General features: G+C 39.1%; 1 protein-coding gene across 6 annotated transcripts; it reads right to left on the bottom strand.

Moving 5' to 3' along the window:
• Positions 1–331: 331 nt before the first annotated feature.
• On the bottom strand, positions 332–23511 carry HEATR3 (HEAT repeat containing 3). Of its 6 annotated transcripts, none has more exons than XM_075101568.1 (16): positions 22876–23178; positions 21186–21358; positions 20306–20393; positions 19243–19355; positions 17327–17436; positions 16420–16560; positions 15382–15665; positions 14614–14704; positions 11570–11727; positions 10470–10552; positions 10082–10218; positions 8339–8427; positions 7394–7537; positions 7115–7291; positions 6031–6174; positions 332–839 (listed from the first exon to the last, which is right to left on the bottom strand). In XM_075101568.1, the coding sequence occupies exons 1-15, from the start codon at positions 22996–22998 to the stop codon at positions 6055–6057; spliced, it is 2031 nt and encodes a 676-aa protein (XP_074957669.1). In that variant the 5' UTR covers positions 22999–23178; the 3' UTR covers positions 332–839; positions 6031–6054. The 6 variants fall into 6 exon arrangements, with proteins under 6 accessions (XP_074957669.1, XP_074957670.1, XP_074957671.1 ...); XM_075101569.1 differs by having other exon boundaries at positions 332–530; XM_075101570.1 differs by lacking the exons at positions 332–839; positions 22876–23178 and adding an exon at positions 23215–23511 and having other exon boundaries at positions 1003–6174.
• Positions 23512–23519: the final 8 nt, after the last annotated feature.

Here is a 23519-nt window from a genome sequence, read left to right as displayed (position 1 = left end):
AGGACTTCATGTTATCCTTAAGGAGATAACAGTAACAGAAAACACACCTTTTTCTTTAAAAAAAAGGCACATTCTGCAAAAAATAATTTTGTTCTATACCCATAGCACATAAATGTAAAAAAGTTTTATTGTAGGATTGAGGTTTATTAATTTACAGGAATCCTCAGTAGCAACCCTAGTCCCAAGCAAATAAAGCCAGGACACAACACAGGTGGTGTGATACCACAAAGGGATACTCCACATTAGGGAGAATGCCCACAGGGTATTAAAAGAAAAGGGGGGGAGGGATGGGCAGGGACCCCACAAAACCAACAAAAAAAACACCACTTGATTATGGTCAAAGTCTTTTTTTTAATCATGACTTTGAACTTTAACTCTTTTACTTACTAAAAAGAAAACTTCTCAGAAAAGGTTTTTTAGAAACATCATGCATTTTCTAGCTGAATCAGCCATTCTTCAGTTGAATTCTGGAAGTGCCTTTCACTCTCTGTCAAGTGGCAAGGAAGAGGGAAGACGCCAATGCAGTTTTCCTTAAAATTTCAAAAAAAATTCACATCAGAGGAGGAAAAAAAGTTCTTGCTGGGATTTTTGCCCAAAAAGGAACACAAAACCCAGCGAAGGCATACTGAAATCCCAATGCATCTCTAAAAGTGGTACAGATATTTATGTGAACACCTTGCAACCCCAGGGCTGCATCGGGACCCTCCGTTGTGTTGAGACCATGTAGCAGCTGCAATCATTCTAACAGATGCTTACTATAGTATCTTATTTCAGTTCACAACCATTTTGATTTAAGCCTTTAATGTAAGAGTAATGCAAGGAGTTCCAGACACCCAGATCTGAAAGAAAAAATACAGCGTCTTACCATATCCTTTGTGTGCAAGTCTAAACCCATGTTTTTAAGTGGTCACTGAATTATGTCTGACAAAAATGCCTCTCAGAAACACAGAACTTATGTAAATAATACAGAAACAAAATGAAATTAGAGTGAATCCCCAAAGATGCAAAAGTTAACAGTTTGAATTTATTTGGAATTTAGACAAAAAACCACCCGCCAGTCAAGTAAAAGCTTCTTCAAACAAGGCGGCTCACCATGTTTCAGCCGTTGCGGAAAAACTTCATGCTTCTTAATCTGCCGTAACTGTCAGTGTTCAGGTTTTGCCAATTATCTTAATATTATATATCTTAACAGTATGTCCACCATAAACTACATTTAGGTTGTTTGCTCAATTCATCTGTGCCAGAATGAACAGTTACATTATTTTCAATTACCTCTACCGTTGCCTGAGTTTGAATTTGCAACAGTAAAAGTAAGGCTAGATGTTTCTATCCAATCCCCTGGGAATGCTTTTTACTGAAAATTACTAAGGAAACAGAACTTGAGTTTATGCACATTTTTGATTGGTTGTTTTATGTTAATATTCCAGGAGATACACATTTCATTTATAATACTTAACTACAAAAGGATTTTAAATGACTTTGTTCTCTGACACAGTTCTCTTTTTGTAATTTTACTGTGCTCTTTTGGTTTTTTTACATTTTGTCTCAAAATACAAACGTAAAACCAAGCCAAGTAGTACTGGTTAAAGTTATTCTTGTTCCTCTAAGATGACAATCTTTAAAAAGACCCATACTGTACAAAAAGGTACCTTCACCACACACCACAAACCCGAAATAGTTAACTGTTGACTATAATGTGGTATAAAGCCATCTTCTGAATGTCAAGGCATGATGTACAAGAAGTATTTCACAACAAATGCTTATTTATATTTTGCCACTTGTTTCTTTTCATAGAGAGCAAAAATAAAACCACATAGCAATGATAACTCCTTATCTACACAGCTGAGGATTCAACATTTTGCAGACTGCAGAGAGGCCAAAGCAGCAGCAACTGCCACCAGTCCTGCTTCTGAACAGGGTGGGGAGCACATAGCCCTCTTTACTCAATACCATAGCCAACTTAAATTCAGCACCTATTTTGGTATAAAATGTCAACCCACAGCCAGATTCTGTTGTGCTAGGTGTCAGACAGGGAGACAAAGAAGCAATCCACACTTCCAAAGGATTTTTGGTGAAGCACAGATGATGCCTTGGGGACCAGGATAAGCAAACAAATTCAGATACCTGTTTTGATATCAGTCTTATCTGTGAGATTACATGAACTGATGAAGATCACTTACATCTATTTAGCATCTATTTATTTATGCTGCACACTGTCTAGATCAGTCCAATTTCTGCCACCCGCAAAGCATCTTCAAGATCTGGCTTTGCCGTTGTAGGCTATCAAGGATCCTGTCTTCGTCTCAAGCTTACCCTATACCTATTTAAATAAACCAGTGCCAAAAGAGCCCCCAAAACATTTAAGTTGCACCACATCATCACTTCTGCTGCTGCATTAATTTTCCTTAACTGGGTCAGAACAAGTTTTATAGTCCCAATCTTACTGCTGAGCTCTTCTGTACTTATAGATCTTTCTGGTTTTAGGCCCCAGGACAGTTCTTTAAATCACTGATAACTTGCCTTGTCTTCCACAGACAAGTCTTCAAAAGTCTTCCATGCTTTTCTATTAACTTCTATCTTGCCCCTTACAAGGAGAACATGTTCTCTAAATTAACACATGAAATTATTCCTCTCATTCAGTCACAAGCCCTCCATTGGACACCAAGTTACACTAAACTGGTAGCTAGGCAGGTTATAGAATAAGATTTTCTCATTCAGAGAAATAAAAGTATGGACATGAAAATATGCAGTTGGCTAATTATTATTATTAGACAACTATAATATCATAGAAACCCTAAAGGAAGATGAGGGCTTCATTTTGCTATGGGCCACCAGTAAGGGCAATAGACTTTGGCAAAGATCTTACAACATGGGATATTAGGAAATCACGTATAAAAGCTTCATTAATATTAGCGATGAGGTTAACAAAACAACAAAAACACCTCCCAAGAGCTATAGCTTACCCCTCAATCAACCCAGACATATCTGGTCAGCTGGAGACAGAGCCACCAGCTTGTCAGTGCTTCATGCTCTCCTCAGCCAAACAGAGCCACTGAAACACTCCAGTCTCCTCAGATGAAACAAAGGTGAAGAGATTATTTCCATTTTTGTGTGTTAGAGTTTTAATACAAACGCACAAGAAACCAAAATGCCTCTGCATGTCCTTATTTCTCTTTCAGATATGAGCTAGAAGTAGCATGTGTACTGGAAGACAGAAGCAAATACTTCAAGCACTAAAAATCACATACTTCCGCAAGTGATACGGTTCATACTATGCACCTGTCTTACTATGACACAAGTGATTTTTTTTTTTTTAAGGCATTCAACTGATTTGTGCATAGCAAAAAAAAAAAATCCATGCATTCCTACTGCTGGAATAGTTCAAGATCTAAATGACAGTCTGTCTTTTCACTTGAAGGAAAAAAAACAGGGTCTGATAGATTATATTATGAAAACTAGTTTTTCTAGTGGATGCACTATCTTCTATATATTTATCTGCAACTTTCAGATTCATATTTCAATGTGAAATGTTCATTCTCATTAATAACCTAAAAAATATCCCTAAACAAAATAACACACTTAATTGTTCTAACAGTCACCAGGTACCAGATTTTGACTGCTATACTTGATAAAAAATGCAAAGTCCTACACTTGGGACAAAGTAATCCCATAAACCAGAGCAGGCTCTAGACTTAATGACCAAAAAGCAGCTTTGTAGGGAAGGACCTAAAGGTCCTGGTAGACAATAAGTTGAAGTTAGCAGTGCACCCTTGCAGTGATGAAGGATAATAAATAACGGGCTGCATTAGCAGAAGCATGGCCAGGAGGTCAAGAAAACCAATTACTTCTCTCAATTCAGCACTCATGAGATCACATCTAGAATACTGTGTCCAGTTTTGGGCCCCCCAGTATAAGACATAGGTAGGGCAGGTCAAGCAGAAGGCCACCAAGATGGTTAGAGGACTTGAGCACAAAGTACAAGGATGGGCTGAAGGCGCTGGGATTATTTGTCCTGGAGAAGAGGGGATATAATTGTTGTTTTCAACTACCAAATGGGGGTTATAAGAGATGGAAGCAGACTTTCTTTGGTGGTGTGCATTCAAAGGACAAGGGACACATTTTGCAGCAGGGTGAAGTCCTGCTATGTACAAGGGGAAAAGTTAAAAAAATAAAGTTTTCACAGCAACGGCAGTCAAGCACTGGAAAAGGCTGTCCAGAGTTGTGGGATTTCCATCCTTGGAGATGCTCAAGGCCTAGCACAACCTGATTCCAGAGTAAATCCTGCTTTAAGCAGGGGACTGGACTAAGGGACCTCCAGAGATCCTTTCCAACCTAGATCATCCTGTACTCCAATGCAGCACCCAGAAAATGACAGCAGAACTGCATGAATGTCCTTTTAAGTGCTCCAAACAAACATTAATGCCTTTTATCACACTCATATTATACTATCTTCAGTGTACAGCAAGTATAACTAGCATTGGGATTAAAATGCACGCACTCTGCATTCGTATGCTGTAATCCACCCAGCTACTCTTTCCTCAGCTGTTACACTCCAGCCCTCTTCACAGCCTGCCCCTGCCAAATCCCAGGATAACCCTTTAGCTGCTCTGTGCTCCTTAGGACTTATCCTGGACCAGGCTCAATGGCCCTTGAGCCCTCCTGATCCCACGCTCACTCACTCATTTCATCAGCAGGTATTGCATCACATCACACATTTCATCCAAATCTTCTAAAGTAATAGCAGTAACAGGACTTCGAGGCAGCATAGCTGCTTAAACTAATTTTTCACTTTCTTTTGCATTTGACTAAATACTATTTCAGGATTTCATCAAGTCTGTCATTTGCAAGTTACCCAGTCAGTTCCTGAGCCTGCTTTCCAATCTAAGACTGAAATCTAACAAACAGAGCAAATTTGGTCTTTGTAGTTCCATGCCTAACACCATGGGCAAAATTTTGCCCAAAAACTAGGTGCCTATGCTAAGGCAGCATGTTAAGAGAAGAGGGAAGGGAAAAACTCCCATTTCAAAAATCAGCATAACAAAATGCTTTTGTTTGATTGTGATTTTTCTTCCTTTAAAAAAAAGTGTATAAGAGGATCTCATTCACAGAAATAAAACCAAAGTTTTGGACATACAGAAGCTTACATACAATCTTCATGAATCAGTGACTTTTGAAAATAGTTTCTGTATTTTACATCTTAAAAATCTCTATCACAAATAATTGAAAAAGATATTTTAAGCAATTATAAAGTTACTTTAGATAATACCTCAGTATAAAAAGATACTTTTTAGGCTTACTGCTTCCCTGAATTCAAATTCATTCTTATGCAGAATTACAGGGAAGAAAGTAGATCAGAAGACTTGATTTTCAGAAATACCAATCAAAATAAAGTAAAAACAAGGAGCTGCATATAAACATAGGATCCTCTCACACTGATTTCCACAGCAAAAAGCTATTGCACTGAATTTAACATAAGTGAATCTGAAACAGTTTTTTCTTTGATGAATCTCATGAAGTAACAGATCCAAGTGCTGGCAGTAATCTACACGCTTGTCACACACTTCTTTCTCTTGGGAAGCTTGCCATAAGTGCCTGTGCAATTCTAGAAACAGGTAAGAGCAAATACCAAATACGAACATTCTGCCACTGCTCAATTCCCTGAAAAATACTGAGTTTTTAAAACTTTTTTCTTGATCTGGCACATAACCGAGAATATTCTCTAAATTGCCTTTTCATGCAATTACAGTTTTCTGCCAGGATACATGAGGATTTCTAAACAACAACAGTGGTGCCATGTACAGACCTCAGGACTGCAAGAGCACATTCTTATCACTGCTAACATTTAATGTCAATGCATGCTATGTTTTTTTTACGCTGATGTGACTTTCACATTGCATCAACCCAGAAGTGTAAAAATACTGAAGATTAAAAAAATGCCGTATTAACATGAAAACAAAACTGCTCCGCTCAATAAATTTTAGAAGTTCAAAACAGTTATATTTTTGGAAAACATTATTCAGTAAGGGAAACCTTAGTTTAAAGTTCCTCGATGTTTCAAGTTGGGGTTTTCCCTAGTGTCTCCTGATACGCAATGAATCTTCTCAAATTCATCTTCACATTGTCAAGAACACACAGCTGATCTGTACTACATTGTCCTTTGCCTTCTTTTCGCATCTGTAAAACCAAAAAATACATACTTTACTAATGGCGAAGTTTCCTCTATTAGATCAGCTAAGTTTATACTACTTGTATATATATCTTCTATCAAGGCATGCTACACGCGCTGTTTGAGAACTGCATGTTCACACGTGCACATATGTAGCTAGCAAGTATTTCTGACAGTCAATTTATTATAATACATCTTTGCCTAAAACTAGACTGCTAGTGGCATGCTATTTCACAATTTCAATATAAATCTGAAACATACAGTTATTTTCTGTAGCTTTTCATATGAAAGACCTTGCACATCTAACCAAATTGTAGCACTGTCAAGTCTCTATTTTGTGTGTATAGTGCTTAGCTTTAAGACTATGAAAGTCACTCCTCAGGCTCCATCTGACTAAAGAAACAACACACTGAAGGTCATTCTCTATTTAAACAAGGCTGTACTTAAAATTACAGTTCAGGATTTTGGTCTTGTGATTCTTGAACATACAGAATACATTATGTATTTTAATTAATCAACAGAACAAAAATGTCCACCTGCAATTACAGCAAGTTAAAAACAAGAGATGCCAATGTAGCTTCAGAAGGGACCTCTCTCCCACCAATTTAGCTGTTCCTCCAGAGACATCTGCAGGTTGGTGAGGCGTGGTGGGTGGTTGGTTGTTTGCGTTTTTTTACACACACAAGGGTTTCAGAACTGTACAGTGACTGGGACATCAATAATGCTGATGTGTAATGCAGATGTTGCAATGCAAATGCTATGCCGTTACCTTGACAGTTCCATGAACTGCAAGGTAAGTATCTGCTTTCCTCTGAAGCAGAATATCAGGAATTCAATTATTTGTCTTTTTTTTTGTTTTGCTTAATTATCTCTTCTAGCAGCACAAATCTCAAAGCTTTAACCCACATTGTGTGTTGAGACCTTGAGCTGACTGCATTTGATGCCTACCCTCATTTTGAACACTGGCTGAAATTCTTTCAGTGCTGGAAGCAACTTGATCTGTACTGCTGCCTTTTCTGCTTCTTTACCATCTGCAAATACATCAAAAAGTGCATCCAAGGCTTCCCCTGCTACCACAAGAGAAGATTCCTTCATGGCAACCTCAAGAAGAAATCTTCCAATCATCTGAAATAAGAGAGAAAATTTTATTTTTCCAGCAATGCTTAAGGAATTTGAAAGTAGTACCAAAACTGTTTTAGGCTTGCAATGCAAAGCTTGCTTTTTCACCTTTAGTGTTTCAGCTGTATCTTGTCCTTTTGCTAGGACGCTGCCAGAAATTCCAAGGATGCTCACTACGTTCACTCTAACACTGGGATTGCTGCAGTGAATACCTGCTTCACATAAAGCCAATAGCTGCTCAGGAGTCATACACTGCTTAGCAAGGCGGGGGAAAAGGAAGATAGACATATTTACATTTCCATGGAAATTTTTGAATATGACACTTAGACCATTTGCTTTTACACAGGCAAATTTATAACAAACAAGAGTCCTGTCTTATGAAAACTACATGAATTCTGAAAACGTAATCAGCAAGAAAACAGTTAAAATCTTCCTTTCAGCTTCTTAAGGTGTTTCTTCCAGAACATAAGCAAGGCTGTCAGGAAGTAGAAAGAAAAAGTTCTGAGCCCAAAGGCATTTTCAGAAATAGCTATTGAGCTAAGTAAATTTGTAACTCATTACAACAGTATAGAAGCTAATTTTTCAGTTTAAAGCCAGAAAGGACCAGCAGATCATTTGGTATTACATCTTGTATAACAAACTGTTATGCTTCATTCCTATATTTAGCTAATTCATGTCCAGCCAAGACTGCAGAAGTACAACCAGCTTCAACTAGACAAAATCAGAAAATAAAAAAATTCATGTTTCTAGGTGCCAATTTATTAAATGCTTGTCATTATATCCATCTCCTAAACATACTACCTGTGGCTTATTGCTATTCTGGTTTTGAAATAGCTTGCATCTGTTCACATGTTAAGGAGAAGATATATATAAAAAAGTATTCCTGTAAGGTCCATGAAAAATACCAGAAGGAAATCCTATTAAATCTGTTCTTTGTGTTCACAGTCACTGAGATTTAGCTCTTCATTTAAATGGTTTTGTCTCAAAAAATTTTCCAGCATTATCTCACATGAATTTGAACCTACGACAGCATTTGTGTTTGAATGCTTTTACCTGGGAGATGTTCTTTGATGCCATTGTTTGTAGGACAGCCCTCAAAGCACTGGTTATGGCTTCCAGGAATTCTGTGTCTGTAGGGAGTTCTGTCAAAGAATTGAACGCAGAGCCAAAAGTTAAACAGGAAGATGAATTCTTCCTCCAGGTACTACCACAAACAGGAAGAGCTAGATTTTCAGAGACTGGTCTTTGTAGGTTGTAACCATGGCGATTTATTTGAATTCAGTAATAACTGTGTCTGCAGGTTAGACCACAGCTGGTCCTCATTTTTAGGTGCATCCCTGGTTGAGACACTTGCGTGACCTAACGTATGTTACAAAACAGCACTGTCAGAACAGAAGCTTGAAAACTGGCATCACATGAAGGCCATCATACAAGAACCGAGAAAACTACAGAAGCTGAATGCCTACTTTAACTCCTTTCTTCTGTCTTCCAAGCAGGCTTTTTAGACATCCAGAACACTGGACTCCTTCCAATTCATATAAAGAATATGTTTTCCCATGCTTTAATAACTTTTCAGGAATGTACGATTCTAACACTGTATTGTTCTTGTTTAACTACAAATTCTTTAATACTAGCCATCATCTTCAACATATATTCTGCGTTCCTTGAGGCTTTTTACTGTCCTCTAATGTGTTCTTATTTTCTGGAGTACTCCAGATGCAGACACTCTTGATTATTTCATGCTTATCTCCTCCTTTCCCAAATAAGCAACTAGATCTTTATGCCTCTCTTTCACCCTGTAAACCACAGAACTCCTTCTAAGTACACGTTGTTATCTACTCTATCTGGCAGTTTCCATTACATAACACTGAACTATTAAAAAATAGCACATTAACAAAAATGGACATGGGCCATTAATCACTTTATTAGCACCCTTTGTCTTTAGCTAGCCACTTCTCTAATTTCACCTAAGAACTTTCTGACTATTGCAAAACATAACACAGACCCTGAAATCTTGATAGTCCTGCTCCTCAAGCATGAGACAAATATTTATATGAACTTCTTTGCATATGTCTTCATACTTTTTTCATTTCCTGCATTTTAGTTTTTCAAGCACTACACTCAGTAATAATGTTCCTACAGAATGATCACATGCTTCTAATGACATTGAGAAAAAAGTGTGTTTTGCTGGCAGATGCATTTTCAAGCATTAACGCACTGTCATACTGTACAGTGAATAAGAACTACGTACACTGCATTTGCAGCTACAGATGAAGACGCTTGAAGGAAGGGAAGAAAATTGAGCTTCTCAGGCTTCTAAGACAAGAAATGACAAAGCCAAGCATATGTTAGACTTCAACAGATCTATCTTAGGAAAAATGTTTCCTGACAATTTTAAGAATTGCCAGGCTCTTCCAGCCTCTAAGAATGTCTTGTTTCCTGAAAAGTCATCATCAATGACCTTAAAACAAAACCAGATTATCAGAATAGTCTAATGAAGCAGCCCACCAGGCAACCAGATCATCAGTTTGGAACCTTTTTTTCTTGTTGTTGTTGGGTTTTTTGGGTTTTGTTTGTTTAAATCTCAGTTCAGCTTCTCTAGTATCAGTAACAGACTTGGCTAAACACATCAGATCAGGACACACTGTTTTGTCAGCAGACTTCCAACATTCAGTATCCTTTTTTTGAAAGGCCAGAGGGATAAAATTAGTAATAAATTTTCATTAAAACTTAACAATGAACATGGCTACCGTATAACTATATGAAATAGGTCAGCAAGCCCCCTTTAAATCTTACCTGTTTTAGAAAACACTAGCTGCGAGAGATGTTGTGCAAGGGACTGAAGTGCTGAAGCTCCTCCAAGACAATCCACATCTGACACTAACAAAATGCTATGAAGACATGTTAAAGCTCTACATTGCACTGCATTCAGCCTGAAACAAACAAAAAATGCACTTAGCAGATCTCTTTGAAAACAGATGTCAAAATACAAAGAAGGATCTTGAATTAAATAAGGCTGCGATCCGGTGTGCAGTTTAACACAAACATTTGTATCTCTCAAAATTGTGTATCAGATCTGCTATTGTGCAGGTCTTACAAGCAACCCAAAGATGGACAATCCTTCTAAGAGTTCTAAGACAACTGAATATACATGAAAAATAGTAAGAGACAATGAAATTCCTACTTTTTAATTAATGGTTTCCAAGACAGATTGTCCATACAGATGTCTAGAGCAACACTGTTCGGAAAAGCAGTTTTTTCAAGAATCTGGGGAGGGGAAAAAGAAAGATTTAGCAATAAAGCTTTTTTTTTTTTTTTGCATTTTTTTAAGGTGTGTTTTGCGGGGGAAGACTGAAACTTTACCTTAATGTCAAAGAGATACCTCAAACTATGTATTTCAAAGCTTTCCAGGTAACAAGTATCTCACCTGCTAAAAATGCCAGAATCTTCCTCAGTCACTTGAATGGTGCAATTATATGCTGGGTTTAGCATAGCATATTTTAAGCATCCAACTGTACTGAACAAAAGGTGATTTTCTAGGTCTCTGCTATTCTTTTTCATTTAGATCTTTCTTCTTACAGATTCTGCTACAAAATTTTCAGACAGCTGCAAGCCTAAAAGACCTTGCCATGAAGCTTAGACTGCTTTCTATTAAGTACGAAAAGCCTTGAATCATCCCGACGTCTTGGGTCAGAATTCTACCACGCTGCTGAACTAGCATAATAACTGATTCAAATTACAAACTTCTTATATGGGGTTGTAAAGATGAATGAGCAAAACTCTGCAACAAGAACCTCTGAATTCTTGTCAGTGTCAACTATCACACTTCAGACACTATGTATAAAATGGGGAAAGAGGAACTCACACTTTTTCAGTGCTGTTACCATTCACATAGGTTACTTCTGCTTCACTTAGCCAATATGGAAGTCTGATAGTCATGCTTCTACTCAAAGTTTCCTTTCTTTTTGCAGGTAAACCTTTTTTTCATGTCCAAATCAAGGAATATACTTTGTATTTTGGAAAAGCCACCTTAGAAAAAGGCACCAGGTTTCTGAAACACATGAATCTTCTATTCCCACTTACACAAAGAAATTATTGAAGTCAAGACAGCTCATGTGATGATGCTCTACCTCTAGGCCAAAAAAAGTGAAGCTAAACTTATTTTTAAAAACCCATTCCTTTTCTCCAGATGGGTTGGGATAATTTGTTTGCCTAACCTGGGATACAAATCAGGCACAAGGGAAAGACTGTACTGTGTGTTGGAAACAAAATAAAAGACGATACCTTCTTTGGAATGAGGTTATTCAGAAACGCTGAGTGAACCTCACCAGAGAGACACAGGGGTGACATTAGCAGCCCTCCCCCCTCATTGTATGAGTTTTCCATAAACAAGTCGCTTTCATCACTGCTGGAGAGTTCTTCCCATTCATCATCAGAGGGATCTGAGAACAGAAGCAGACTTGTGAACATAACATCACTCATGCAATAGGTATCCTACTTCTCAGTTAAACTTGGCTCCAGCTCTTGGTTTAGGAGTCTTTAAGCTCTTGGGCTCTAATGAAGTCCACACAAGCCAAGTGCCATTAAGCCATAGTTCTAAATATTGTACTACCTTTGTTTAAACTCTTTTATTTTAAAATTTTGTTTATTTTATATTCACTCAGGCAACAAGTATTCACATGAGGGAGGTTCTTCATGCATAGGTACTTCATTCTCTGATATTAACTATGCTTCACTTAAAGATACCAAAAAAAGTATAGAAGAAACATTTAATAAAGCATTTACCAGGATTTTAACCTGGATTGTACCATTTTACATTTTGAGGTAGATTCAGGCATGCAAATACACATGCTTAACTTGTTTACTAACTGCAATCAGTTTAAAGCAACTGTTTTCTCTGGCAATACTGAAGCCACAGACAGATGTCCTCTGACTGGGCAGTAACTGGGCTTGATGAAGGTGTTACTGTCTCCCCAGTAAGACCAGTTGAAAGGAAATGACAACTGTAAAACAAGCCAAAGCAAGCCAGATCATTTCCATTAGCCATTTCAGGCAACATATCAAATAAATTAAACTAGGTTTATAGTTATAAACCTCAACTAGGTTTATACTTACATGATTTTCTCTACTAGCAGATCTGTAAGGGCAGACATCGCAAAAGGGGTTGAGGTAGCATTACCAACAGGCATAGCTACTGTAAAGTGAATAATCTGTCCATGGCTTAAGGTGGATTTGGCCTGACAGCACAAGCTAAGTCCATCATTTATATTTAAACTGATATATCTATAGCCACAGGGTTTACACTGATTTCTCTGAAGTTTTTTTAAACCTGGTTACATTTTAACTGCTGTGACACTGGTGTTCACCCAAGTCCTAAGTCTACAGGTTGGACTGATCCTCCTCACTGACAGCTGAGAGCTCTGCCTGCATACATAGGTCAGGATATTTAACTACGGTGACAAAAAAATGTCATATTCACCCTCAGATACTTTTGTCTGACAACACAGATTCATGTGAGGCACAGGTACTGTAGTAACTATGGTAACAGCCATACACTTTTTCTGTGGCAAAAGGTAAAATAATTCCCTTAAAATACATCAAGAAATGTCTAAATTAATGCATTTCACTTGCACTGTGCAGCAGTTTAATAATTTATTTGAAGGTGATGACAACTGTTTATCTGACGCAAAGTAACTCATCAGGCCGTGGTAACTTGATCACATGGGCATCTTCCTTTGCTTATGGTAATATCCAGTTAATTCTACAGCCATAATATGCTAGTGTTAATAGCCTCTGCATGAGAAACAGTGTCTTTTATGCTTTACCAACCACAGTAGCAATAGGCGTGAAAACAAAGCAGTCATTCCCCCTTTCAGTTGATCTCTTGCCTCTTCTAAAAAAAACTTCTATCTGCATTTTTACAGAGCAATGAAAACAAAAATCTCCTTTGAAAATTAAATGACAGCTATATGAGCTGACCATGCAATTCAGCAACAACAAAGACAACATTTGTCATACGTTCACAGTGAGTGACAAGGGCAGAGTAGGAACTGGACTCTGGAACATTAGCCCATAACTAAGATCAGGTTTCTTGCAATGTTCTTGGAAATACAGAAGCATTTCCAATGGCAATCCCATCTTAACTAGCAGCAGTAACCTGCGAACTACAAACTGGACAGCAATGCTGGAGTCTCCTGGATTCCTTCCCATGTCCCTGTTAAGGAGAGAGCACTCTGCTTCTTCCTAACGCCAGCCAGTGTTCAGTAAAACACATCTCTTGCCTGGTTGTTTCCCTCAGTTCTGTGGCAAGCTGAGTATTTCTATGAACCCAGCATAATGGCTAAAGCTATTTTAGTCCTCAAATAACTTGAAAATTAAATGAACAGCTGCCTCTGGATTCCTCTTAATTTCTACAGACAATGTTTCTGTCTGCCTATGAATGGGTAAAGTACTGTAATGAAATACAACACAATCAACCTTACATTACACTGACTGAATGGCAGAATATGCATCTTATCCACAAGAGATTTTCAAATTAAAGAGGAGAGCTTATGAATTACAGCTCATTAGGTGAGAAATACAGTTATGAAATGAGCTTCATATACTAGGTGCAGAATTTCCTTGCACTGTAAGACAAAAAAAAATCACCGTTGGGAATATCTGGGTATTACTGTGGATTTTATTAGAACCTGAAAGATTCACTTAGGACGTTATCTCCTACACAATTACTTTTGCATCAGGCTTACGAACTGTACTAGCAAGTAAAATTTTCACATTTTGGAGGAGTTTTTTGAATTTTGGGAGGTTCGTTTGTTTCAAACAGAATATGAGAATCATTTGTTTTCCAGAAGATTTGGAGAAAAGCTATCAAAACTGCGTATCAGAGCTCACAGAAGATACAGAATATCTATTTTCCTACTCCCCCTAGAGTAACTGCCTGCCTTTCTCCTCTAAAAAAGCTCAAAAAGGTGAAACACTAAGCAGCCTAAATCTGCATTGCTGCCAGATTTGCATGCAAAAACTGTCTCTCCTCCTTCTTTTGACACTTGTCGTATCAAAACTAGAAGATTTCTCTGCTTTAAAAAAATTGATGCCCTGGTCCTGCAATAGGATTCACACCCATACTTTATCAGATGAACACTCAGACCACATTCTAACTAAACAAAGGATTTTCTGTAATACTTTATAGGAAATACCTCTTTGGCACAAGTGCTTTTTTTGTTTGTTCTTAAATGTTGGCACATGTAGTATCATGCAAAAAGTATGTAAGCAATAGAAATTATTTAAATGAGGAAAAAACCCACTTGCAATGAAAGATTCCTACAAACCTTCACTGCAGCACATATTAACAATAATTTCCAGAGCAGTCTGCTGAGCCATCAGTAAAGCTGTCACTTCTTTCAGTTCCCACTTATCAGACTAAAACAGAAAAATATGAACCAAATTTAATTTTGTAAAATAACACTTCAGCACAATTTAAAGTACCCAGACTGTCAGTTAAAAATTCAATCCAGCCACTTCCTCTTCTCATCCCTATGCTTAAAAAAAAAAAAGGGACAAAAAACCTATCACCTTTCTGCTGGATGCTTCCAAACAAATGTTACCCTTAAGAAATGCCACCTGCACTAGTTGTAACAGAAAAGATTACCTATTATAAGCTAAACCCATAACAGAAACATTTATTTCTGTTATTAATTTCATGAACACAATAGTGAATGCATTTGTTGACCTGTGTCACCTCCACTCACAACTGACTGGCTATAGCCATTACAAGTCTCACTCGCCTTATGTAGAGATCAGAACTTCCTGCAGTAGCTACAGGGAGAAGCATCAGATAAGCCTATACCTTCCACTAGAGGAAAAAAATGGAAACACGCTTTCCTGATGTGCTGTGCAACTTGCTCACACTTGAACAAGTTGAGCTGAAATTCTCCATGCTCAGCTTTGAAGTTTTAACTGAAATAGTCAAGCCATTTCAGAAGCAGGATTAGTAACACTAGTAGGTAGCTCCTCTGGCTAATATTCAGTCAAGACCAGTCAGATACTCAGCCATATCCATTAAGGTCTCTCAGAGCAAGCCACCCAGCCACACTTACTGGAAGTAGGTCTGAGATGTCATTTTCTTTTCTGACTTTTCCTTTTGGTATTTCTTCCATGTCATCATCTTCACACAAAACAAAGTCATCTGTAACATCACTCACACCTTCCTCAGTTTCTGCCTCTGCAGCAAGTTTTAACCTGTTTTTTTCAGCTTCCTTCATATGAATAATTGTTTCCCCAGCATCTATAGCTAATGATTCTGAAAAAATCTTCAGGATCGCATTAACCGTGCTTCCCAGGCTGCCTGGTGGAATGGTATCCTTGATATTCCAGATAGTGCCTAAACATGAGACAGTTGAAATATAAAAATCTGTTAAAATACTCAATTCCTAGCTCTGTAATAGCTATGTATTTGGTAAGGACACAGCCTCCACTAGTTCAAATACTCAGTGCTTATATTTCAGTATGAGTATTCAAGTCTTTTCTCTACGGACTTGTATTTCTCCTGCCTAGTGTTTCATATACTAATCTGTAATAACTACGATATGCCCACAGCTTAAGTAAATTTCAGAATGTAAGGATACACAGAATATTTATGCAGAGCAATCTTGGTGGTGCTTTTTACTTGTGATAACAAATCCACATGAGAACAATTTTCTAAGGATTTCAAAATTAAACTAATTTATTACACTCCAGTATCAAAAATCACCATGGTTGAGCATTTGAGGTGGAAAAAAGAATGCAAAGTAGAGAATCTGAGGTGAAAACTACCTATTAAGATCAAAATAATTCCTGTACTAATTGACTCATTTCACTGTTGAAAACCAAATAAACAGTTAAAATGGGTTATCACACCAAGCAGGTACTGAATTTAGAATCAAGCACTTAAGACCATTTTAAAAGTAGTTGCAAATATTTGGTTACTTCAAAACACAACCTCAAAAGGCACAAATAGCCTCATGAACCAGCTATACAGGCTTTGACGATCAGATGTCCAGACTACAGCAGAGAAGACTAAGCATTCTGTCCTTCCCATCCTCCTCTACCTGCCATGCTTTCCATCACAAAGAAGCAAACGCCCTCGAGCATCATACCTGCTATCAGTGTTCTCAAAAGAATATGCTTCATTGTACTCTCTGGACTCAACATTACGGTCTCCAATACTTGTTGTGCAGAAGCATTGAATGAGGAAAGAAGATCTGGATTATCTTCTGTCACTGCCTGCAAGCAGTTTGCTGCAACAAACACAAAGATAATTAACAAACCCAATATGGTAGCTTTCACTTTCCTAATGAGGAAGCATTATCTTCGTGAAAGCTGAAATAAGGAAACAGACACAGGAAAAAACATTTCATGAGGCATCATGTTGTAACAGTATGGCACTGTCCTTCACAAACTGTGTTTTAGATTAAAAGACATCTCTGGCAAACCTGTACATAAAACAGGTGAGGACAGTACCACATCGGACATGTGACTAGCCGTCTTAATTTCAGTGACTCAGAATTTGATTTTTCCGTTGTATACTGACTAGGGGAAACAAAAAAATGTTGTGAGCACATACACTTGTAAGACTATTATAAGACTATAATAACAATACTACTAATAAAAATACCTTGCAAGTGACAGGAGTTGTTTGGGGATTTTTTTAGATGGACTATGTCCTCTGCTCTACAAATTAAACCCTTCATTACCAAAACCAGAAAACAAGATGAAAAACCATAGCCTTCATCTAGAGCTTTCTTCCCACAAATTTTTTCCTCCCATGTAACCATCAATAAGCCATTCTCCTTTGTACTGAAAACAAGCACAACAGATGTCAACTTCTGAATGATGTGCTATTCTGGAAGGAATTTTAAGTCTTATATTTAACGTCAAGTTTAAGTAACACTAAGGCAGGTGCATTATGCAATGGATGTGACATCAGTCTGACACTCATATGTAATACTGAAAATATGTAAGAAAAAAATCTTTAAATCCATATCTTCTCTTTTTACCACTTACCTACTGAAATAGCCAGATCCACGTTTGTGGAAAATTTTTTCATGTAGTGTAACACAGCCTCCAGGCATCCTTCTTTATTGAAAATGGATACTGCAGTATTGTTGCATTCACTAATGCATAAAAAAAGATTAATAAAACACTTTTCCCAGGAAAAAAGCCTACTGTAACAACATTTTAAGTAATGTTTAATTCTTAGGTAGGCCTTTGAAATGTAACTAAGAGTGAGCACATTAGTCAAAAAGCTATCCTTCATTATTGAGGTTACGATCAACTCTATACAAAATGCCCTGGACATATATATATCTCTATATAAAAAAAGCCCTGGACACCTTTGAGGGAGGCTGGCTTCTGCCAGCTGCTTCTTCACACACAGTGTTTGGGAGCCTAAGTACAGTCTCATGTGAACAGAGCCAGCCAGAGGGCAAAAGGCAGCTTATAGCTGCAGGCTACAAGCCAGCCCAGGGCTTTCTGCAGCCATGGAAGACTTCCTCTGCAAGCTCACCAACAACAGAGCGGGCTGTTCCCTCTCACATTAATATTCTCTTACTCTAGAAAATTACTGCTCTCAACATTCAGAAATGCATGCTAAAATCAATGCTAAATGTGACATTTACTTTAATTATCTAAAAGCGGGATTTGTGTTTCTTCAAGTGTTCACAGATATTGCCATTTTTAAACTAATACGTTCAAGCTAAAAAAGCAAGGGACCTAACTAGCCACAAGGATCTTCCAAAATTTACTTTTGAAAACATTATGTCTCAGCATCAATGCCAGTCCCAATTTTATCAGTACCAAACTTAGCAACGAAGTCAGCAGTTCACAGTCATTGCCACAAAGTTCAAAATACAGAAGTGATTTATAGTGCACTTAATGATTATAGTTCCTGTTCCAAAGCACTTGTCTACAAAAGCAACTAAAAAAAATCAACACAAAACAGTGTTGAGTCAGAGTTTCAAAGCGTCATATATTCTGTATAAGGTGTAGAGCAAGCAGTTTCTGTGCTGTTTTAGATTCCAATCCCTTAAAAAGGAAAAAATAAAAAAAAAAGAATTTACAAATAAGACCTCAAGCCAGCAAAGCCAGCAGCCATACAATACAGACAGCCAGAGAGACAGCTCCACTGAAATACTGTACAGTACAAAACAAAATTCTCTACAGACCACAGTGTATAGTGATGTGGAGCTGTTAGAAAATGAAGAGAAACAACAAAATTCAACCAGAACTTTCAGAACAGGTTTGTATCACTTCAACATTTAAGCCATCTCTGTATTAACAGTGTTGCCATTTCTCTTCCTTCACCTGGAGTTGCCAATGTAAGCTACTAATTGAACAACTCACATTCTTCCTCACATAAGTAGATTTGTATCAGTGCCTCAGTCACTAAGGGATAGTTTGTCCAAACACATTAACTTTTGGTATGACCTGCAGAGGGAGGAAGCAGTACAAAAACTCCTCATATTCCCACAGCACTGGAATCCACTGATCAGAATTTAATTTTCTCCGTATCACAATCAGGATCTACAGGAACTGCATGCAAGATCTCACAACCTAAACTGTACAGGAGACTATGACAGAACACACTCAGAAAACTATCAGAACTTAGGATGAACAAGCAATAGATAAAAAATTTTGTTACTCTCCTAAAACTAGTGACCAACTTTGTACACTTTTAGAACCCTTCACTTACAAAAGTAATTTATGGTAGAAGACAAACTTGCATTTCAGATCAGATGAGGGCTTGCCATTCATTAAGCAAGGCACACACAGCAGCAACACAATCAGAAATCAGAATCAGCAACTGAATACCTCTTCCCATGCACGGACAGTCATTTCTATTCTGACTTAATTATCATGCTCTTTTTCAGGAAAAAAATAAATTAGCTCTTGTAAAAGGCCAGTGTTTATACAGCACTTACCATACATTCCACAGCAAATTAATGGCCTCATTGGCTATGTCTTCAATATGATTTTTATTCATCTCTCTGCATTTCTTTGGAGAGAGCTGGTTAGCATCTAGTCCAGTGCTACACTACAACCAAACATGAGAACCAGGGTTGGGAACAAACAAGCCAAGAAGAAAAGCAAAAACGTAAAACATTAGCAGCAGAGTGAGTGGATAGAACTCTTATGAAGTGCTTATTACCAGAAAAACTGGCTAGTTTCCCATTCTCTATGACAACTGGCCCACTATGGAATTGAATAATTAATAATTTTTTCTCTTGTAGAAAGACTCTTACCATACTTGCTTTGCATTCAAGTTTTCAGAGCATTTTTAATAAAGACTTAGCAATTTCAGAACCTGAAATGCTGTTTCTTGCTAATACAGTCTGTATGCAACTTCCAACAGTTCTTTCTAATCACAAGGATTAATTCGGCTAATATCTGTGCTTTACAATAATGCTATTACCCATATTTTAAAATGGGGAAGAAACATACAGAAAATGATGGTATTGCTCAAGGCTGCTCATACAAAGACAGCAGGTGACAGAATTCAATGCAATTTCCAAACTGCATTGCAATACCTGGACTAAACAAAGAATAGGTATTCAGTACAGATTACTCGACAATAGCAGTAACTACCCAACTGTAAATCCAAGCTTTCATTTAGACAAAATTGTTTACCAAAAATACCTCACTAGATTAATGTTGTAACATAAATGCTGGATCTGGATCTTGACTGACAGGATAGACTTGTCTTGGCTGATGTTCCAGACCCAAAATCTCCAGACTGTTTATGCAAAAATCATCCTAGGCAGCAAACTGTACCACAGGCCCAAGGTAGCACGTCAGGAGGCAGAAGCAAGTGGTTTGAAATCTCTGGTATAATTTTTGTACTATTAAACCCACTGAAGTATTTTTTAAGAAATCTTTCAAATATGTTATCTTGAGAATAGCCACAAAAAAAATTGAACTATTTCTGAAAAATAGGATAATTCAATGGCTAGATCAGTTTTAAAATCAGAATAAAAATAAACACACCTCTTTCAGAAGTGCCACAAGGGGTGTCATGATGTCTTTTGTCACCATATCATTACAGACTTCAAATCCTCCACAAGCACTCAAATTTCTGGGAAACAATATAAATGCTTTGGATCAGATACAATACTTTCCAGGAATGTTTCAAAAAACCCCACGCATTTGGTATTCTTCTCTGAAGGTTATGGTACTTTTTGTTTTAAAAATCAATCTGCTTCATCAGTAACTTTAGTATTCTACTTTCCTAACATAAAAGAATAACTTTGGTGTTAGGAAAACAACAAAAAAATTATTTTCACTTACTTGTCTAGTGTAACTAGAACTCTTATCTGTACTAAAACATGACTTCTGTCAGGTGTTACTCAGTGTAAGATACAGCATGAATGTTAACTAGTATTAGCATTTACATTTTTGTACAAATAAAACAAGCTGTAGGTCTGACTGCAGAATGCCAACTCAAAATGATGCTGTTCAATATTTACAAGTTTCTCAAAAAGCCAGCTTATGTGCATTCTCTAACCCACTGATCCTACAGTCATCAAGACATAAAATGCCATGCTAACAGCATTCAAGTTCTCTGTATTTCTTCATACCACTGTTGAGGTTTTTTCTTAACATAAGGATGGAAAGCAGCACATTCCACTAGCAGATAAAGCAGTAGTCACTAATTTAAATGCTGCTCCTGACATTGAAGTCTCATGGCAGCCTAATGGAGCAAGCAAAGGCCCTCTTCTCAGGGACTTTGACTGACGTAGGCATGCTTACTCAAAACAGGGTTGAAGCAAGAAAGCCTGGCATTCAAGTTCATAGCTTTTAACAGCAAAAACTGACTCTTTCTTTACCAAGATTACCTCATTCTAAATGAATATTAACAGTTGCTTACCGGAGAGCACCTGCAGCTGTCTCACGAACAGCTAAACTGTGATCCATCAACAATGGTCCTAAACACCTGACCACATCTCTCTGCAGAAAGGCTGGGATTACATGCTTCTGCTGCAACAGCTTGGAAATACTGGCACAGGCATACTCTCTCACTTCAGCACTTGGATGCTGCAGCTGGGGAGACACAAACAGGGCAGATTAGGGGCAAGGGAAAAAGCAGCTGGAAGTTTTGGTGAGTGAGAAGACTGATCTGTTTTTTGATTTGCAGGCCCAGAACCATAGGTCCTCTTTCACTGCTCCTGAATGGAAGCAAGAGCTTTTAACTTCCATGGAAGTTTATAAATCTTTGCCTGGGTTATGTGTGTTAACTATCTGACTAGATAAATACTAATCTGGGTGTTTAACAAGAGAGCCATAGTTCAGACACAGATTTGACACTAGCTGGCACTGGCGAGATCTCACAGGTACGAAAGTTGATACTTTCAATTACCACATATAAAAAAAAAAAAAATGGACAAAAGTAGAGGGGAAAAAATACCACCAAGGAAGTATAACAGACATCACACATGCCACGATAAAGAAAAAATGAAACATCAAGAAGTACAAAAAACCATGACAACCTTTAAACTAAAACATCTGCTTAAAGACACAGAGCAAGCATTCTCTACATCCACAAGACAACACCATGCTGTAACAGAGGTTTAAGCGAGGCATAAGAACTGCAAACCATAAAGATAATAAAACAGCAGACGCGCCTGTCCTGGAAGGCAAAGGAGTCCATTGAAAACCAAACAGAGAAGATAAACATCTGCTGTAAAGCAAAGTGGAGAAGTGTGATACATCAGATCCTGCCTCACTGAAGCTCATCAGGGTATCTTGGTTCATCCTCACCTGTGCATTTATATATATATATATTACTCTTTTTTTTTTTTTTAAAGACTAGATAGGTTAGTCCAGAAGAATAATCAAGAAGTGATTTGTTCAATGAGTTCAGTTAGGTGTAGTGATCAAAGGGGATTCATTTATTTAAAGGAAAGGAGATTTTTACTTCTGATTCTGAAGCCACATGCTCAGGAAGAGGTTTAAACTAGCTTTCATCTGTAATAATTCAACCAAAACCAGGAACGTGGCCAGTAAGTGGCCAAATCCAGCTTTTTTCAACATTTTCTATCACTAATTTCTTACGTAAGGATTGTGGACTCGTCGCTCTGGGTGCCTGTAGAACTCTCCGGTGGGGCAGACCTAACCCGAGCACCGTGAGAACTGCTACAAGCGCCTCCCGGGACGCGTGGCACAGCGCGGCCCCAGTCCCCCTTAGCCGCTCGAGAAGGAGAAAGAGCCCGGACGGGCCGGGGTGCCGGCCCGGGGCAGGACCGCCACCGCCCCTCCCTGCCCAGCCGCCAGCGGGCGCAGCCGTGACGCCGGAGGAGCGACGCGGCGGCGGTGGGGACGGACCGCCCCCGCACGGCTCCTTCCCGCGCCCAAGGGAAGACGGGGGAGCGGCACCGCGCCCGGTGCCTCGCTCGACACCGCTGGGAGGGCCGGGACCCCTGCGCAGCCCCGCCCGCGGCAGCGGGCACAGCCCCGCCAGGCCGGGGCTGCCCCGCTCACGAGCGCGGGTCGCGCCGAGCCGAGCCCCCCACCCTCATCCTCCCCCCGCCGGCGGCCGCCCACCCGCTTCCCGCCCGCACCTTCTCCAGCAGCTCCACCGCCGCGGGCTCTTCCTCGGGGCCGCCCTCCCCATCGCAGCGCTGCTCGGAGCCGGCGGGGGCGAATGGGTTCTTGCGGAACCGCCGCGCCCGGCTCTTCCCCATGGCTCCCCGCAGCCGCCCCCTGCTCGGCGCCGGCGCGTCCACGTGTGCGGCCCCGCGCAGGCGCGGGCCCGCCCTCCCCGGCACCGGGCCCAAGACCTGCTTACCGCCAGGTGACGCATTTTCTCATTACAGCCGCAGGGAAGCGGCAAGGCCGTCCCGGCCCACCAGGCAAGCACCGCCAACAAGACCGGCGAAACGCCACCTACTCGGACTCACCCCACAGCGCCTTCAGTCAGGCGCCGACCGTACCCGTACATGCGTCTGAGGACATCAACGTCTACTCTGGATGTTTGCCCGAGTCAAAAAACTCAAAAAACGACGACTGAAACGATTTCCTCTCAGAAGGCAGGATTGACCTGCAGGGTAGGAAACCGGAGGGGCTTTCTCCTGGTGTCAGTATCTTAGATTGTAAGAACAACATCAAATATAGGAAACGTTGGTCCAGTATGAAAGTTACAGACTTCAGCTAGGAACTTCTGAAATTCTTCTGAACTTCTCATCTTCATCTGAGATCTGTATTT

This window comes from Phalacrocorax aristotelis, chromosome 8, assembly GCF_949628215.1.
Source record: "Phalacrocorax aristotelis chromosome 8, bGulAri2.1, whole genome shotgun sequence".
Taxonomy (NCBI): Eukaryota; Metazoa; Chordata; class Aves; order Suliformes; family Phalacrocoracidae; genus Phalacrocorax; species Phalacrocorax aristotelis.
Note: the sequence above shows the minus strand (reverse complement) of the source record. Positions and strands in the feature narration are given on the sequence as shown.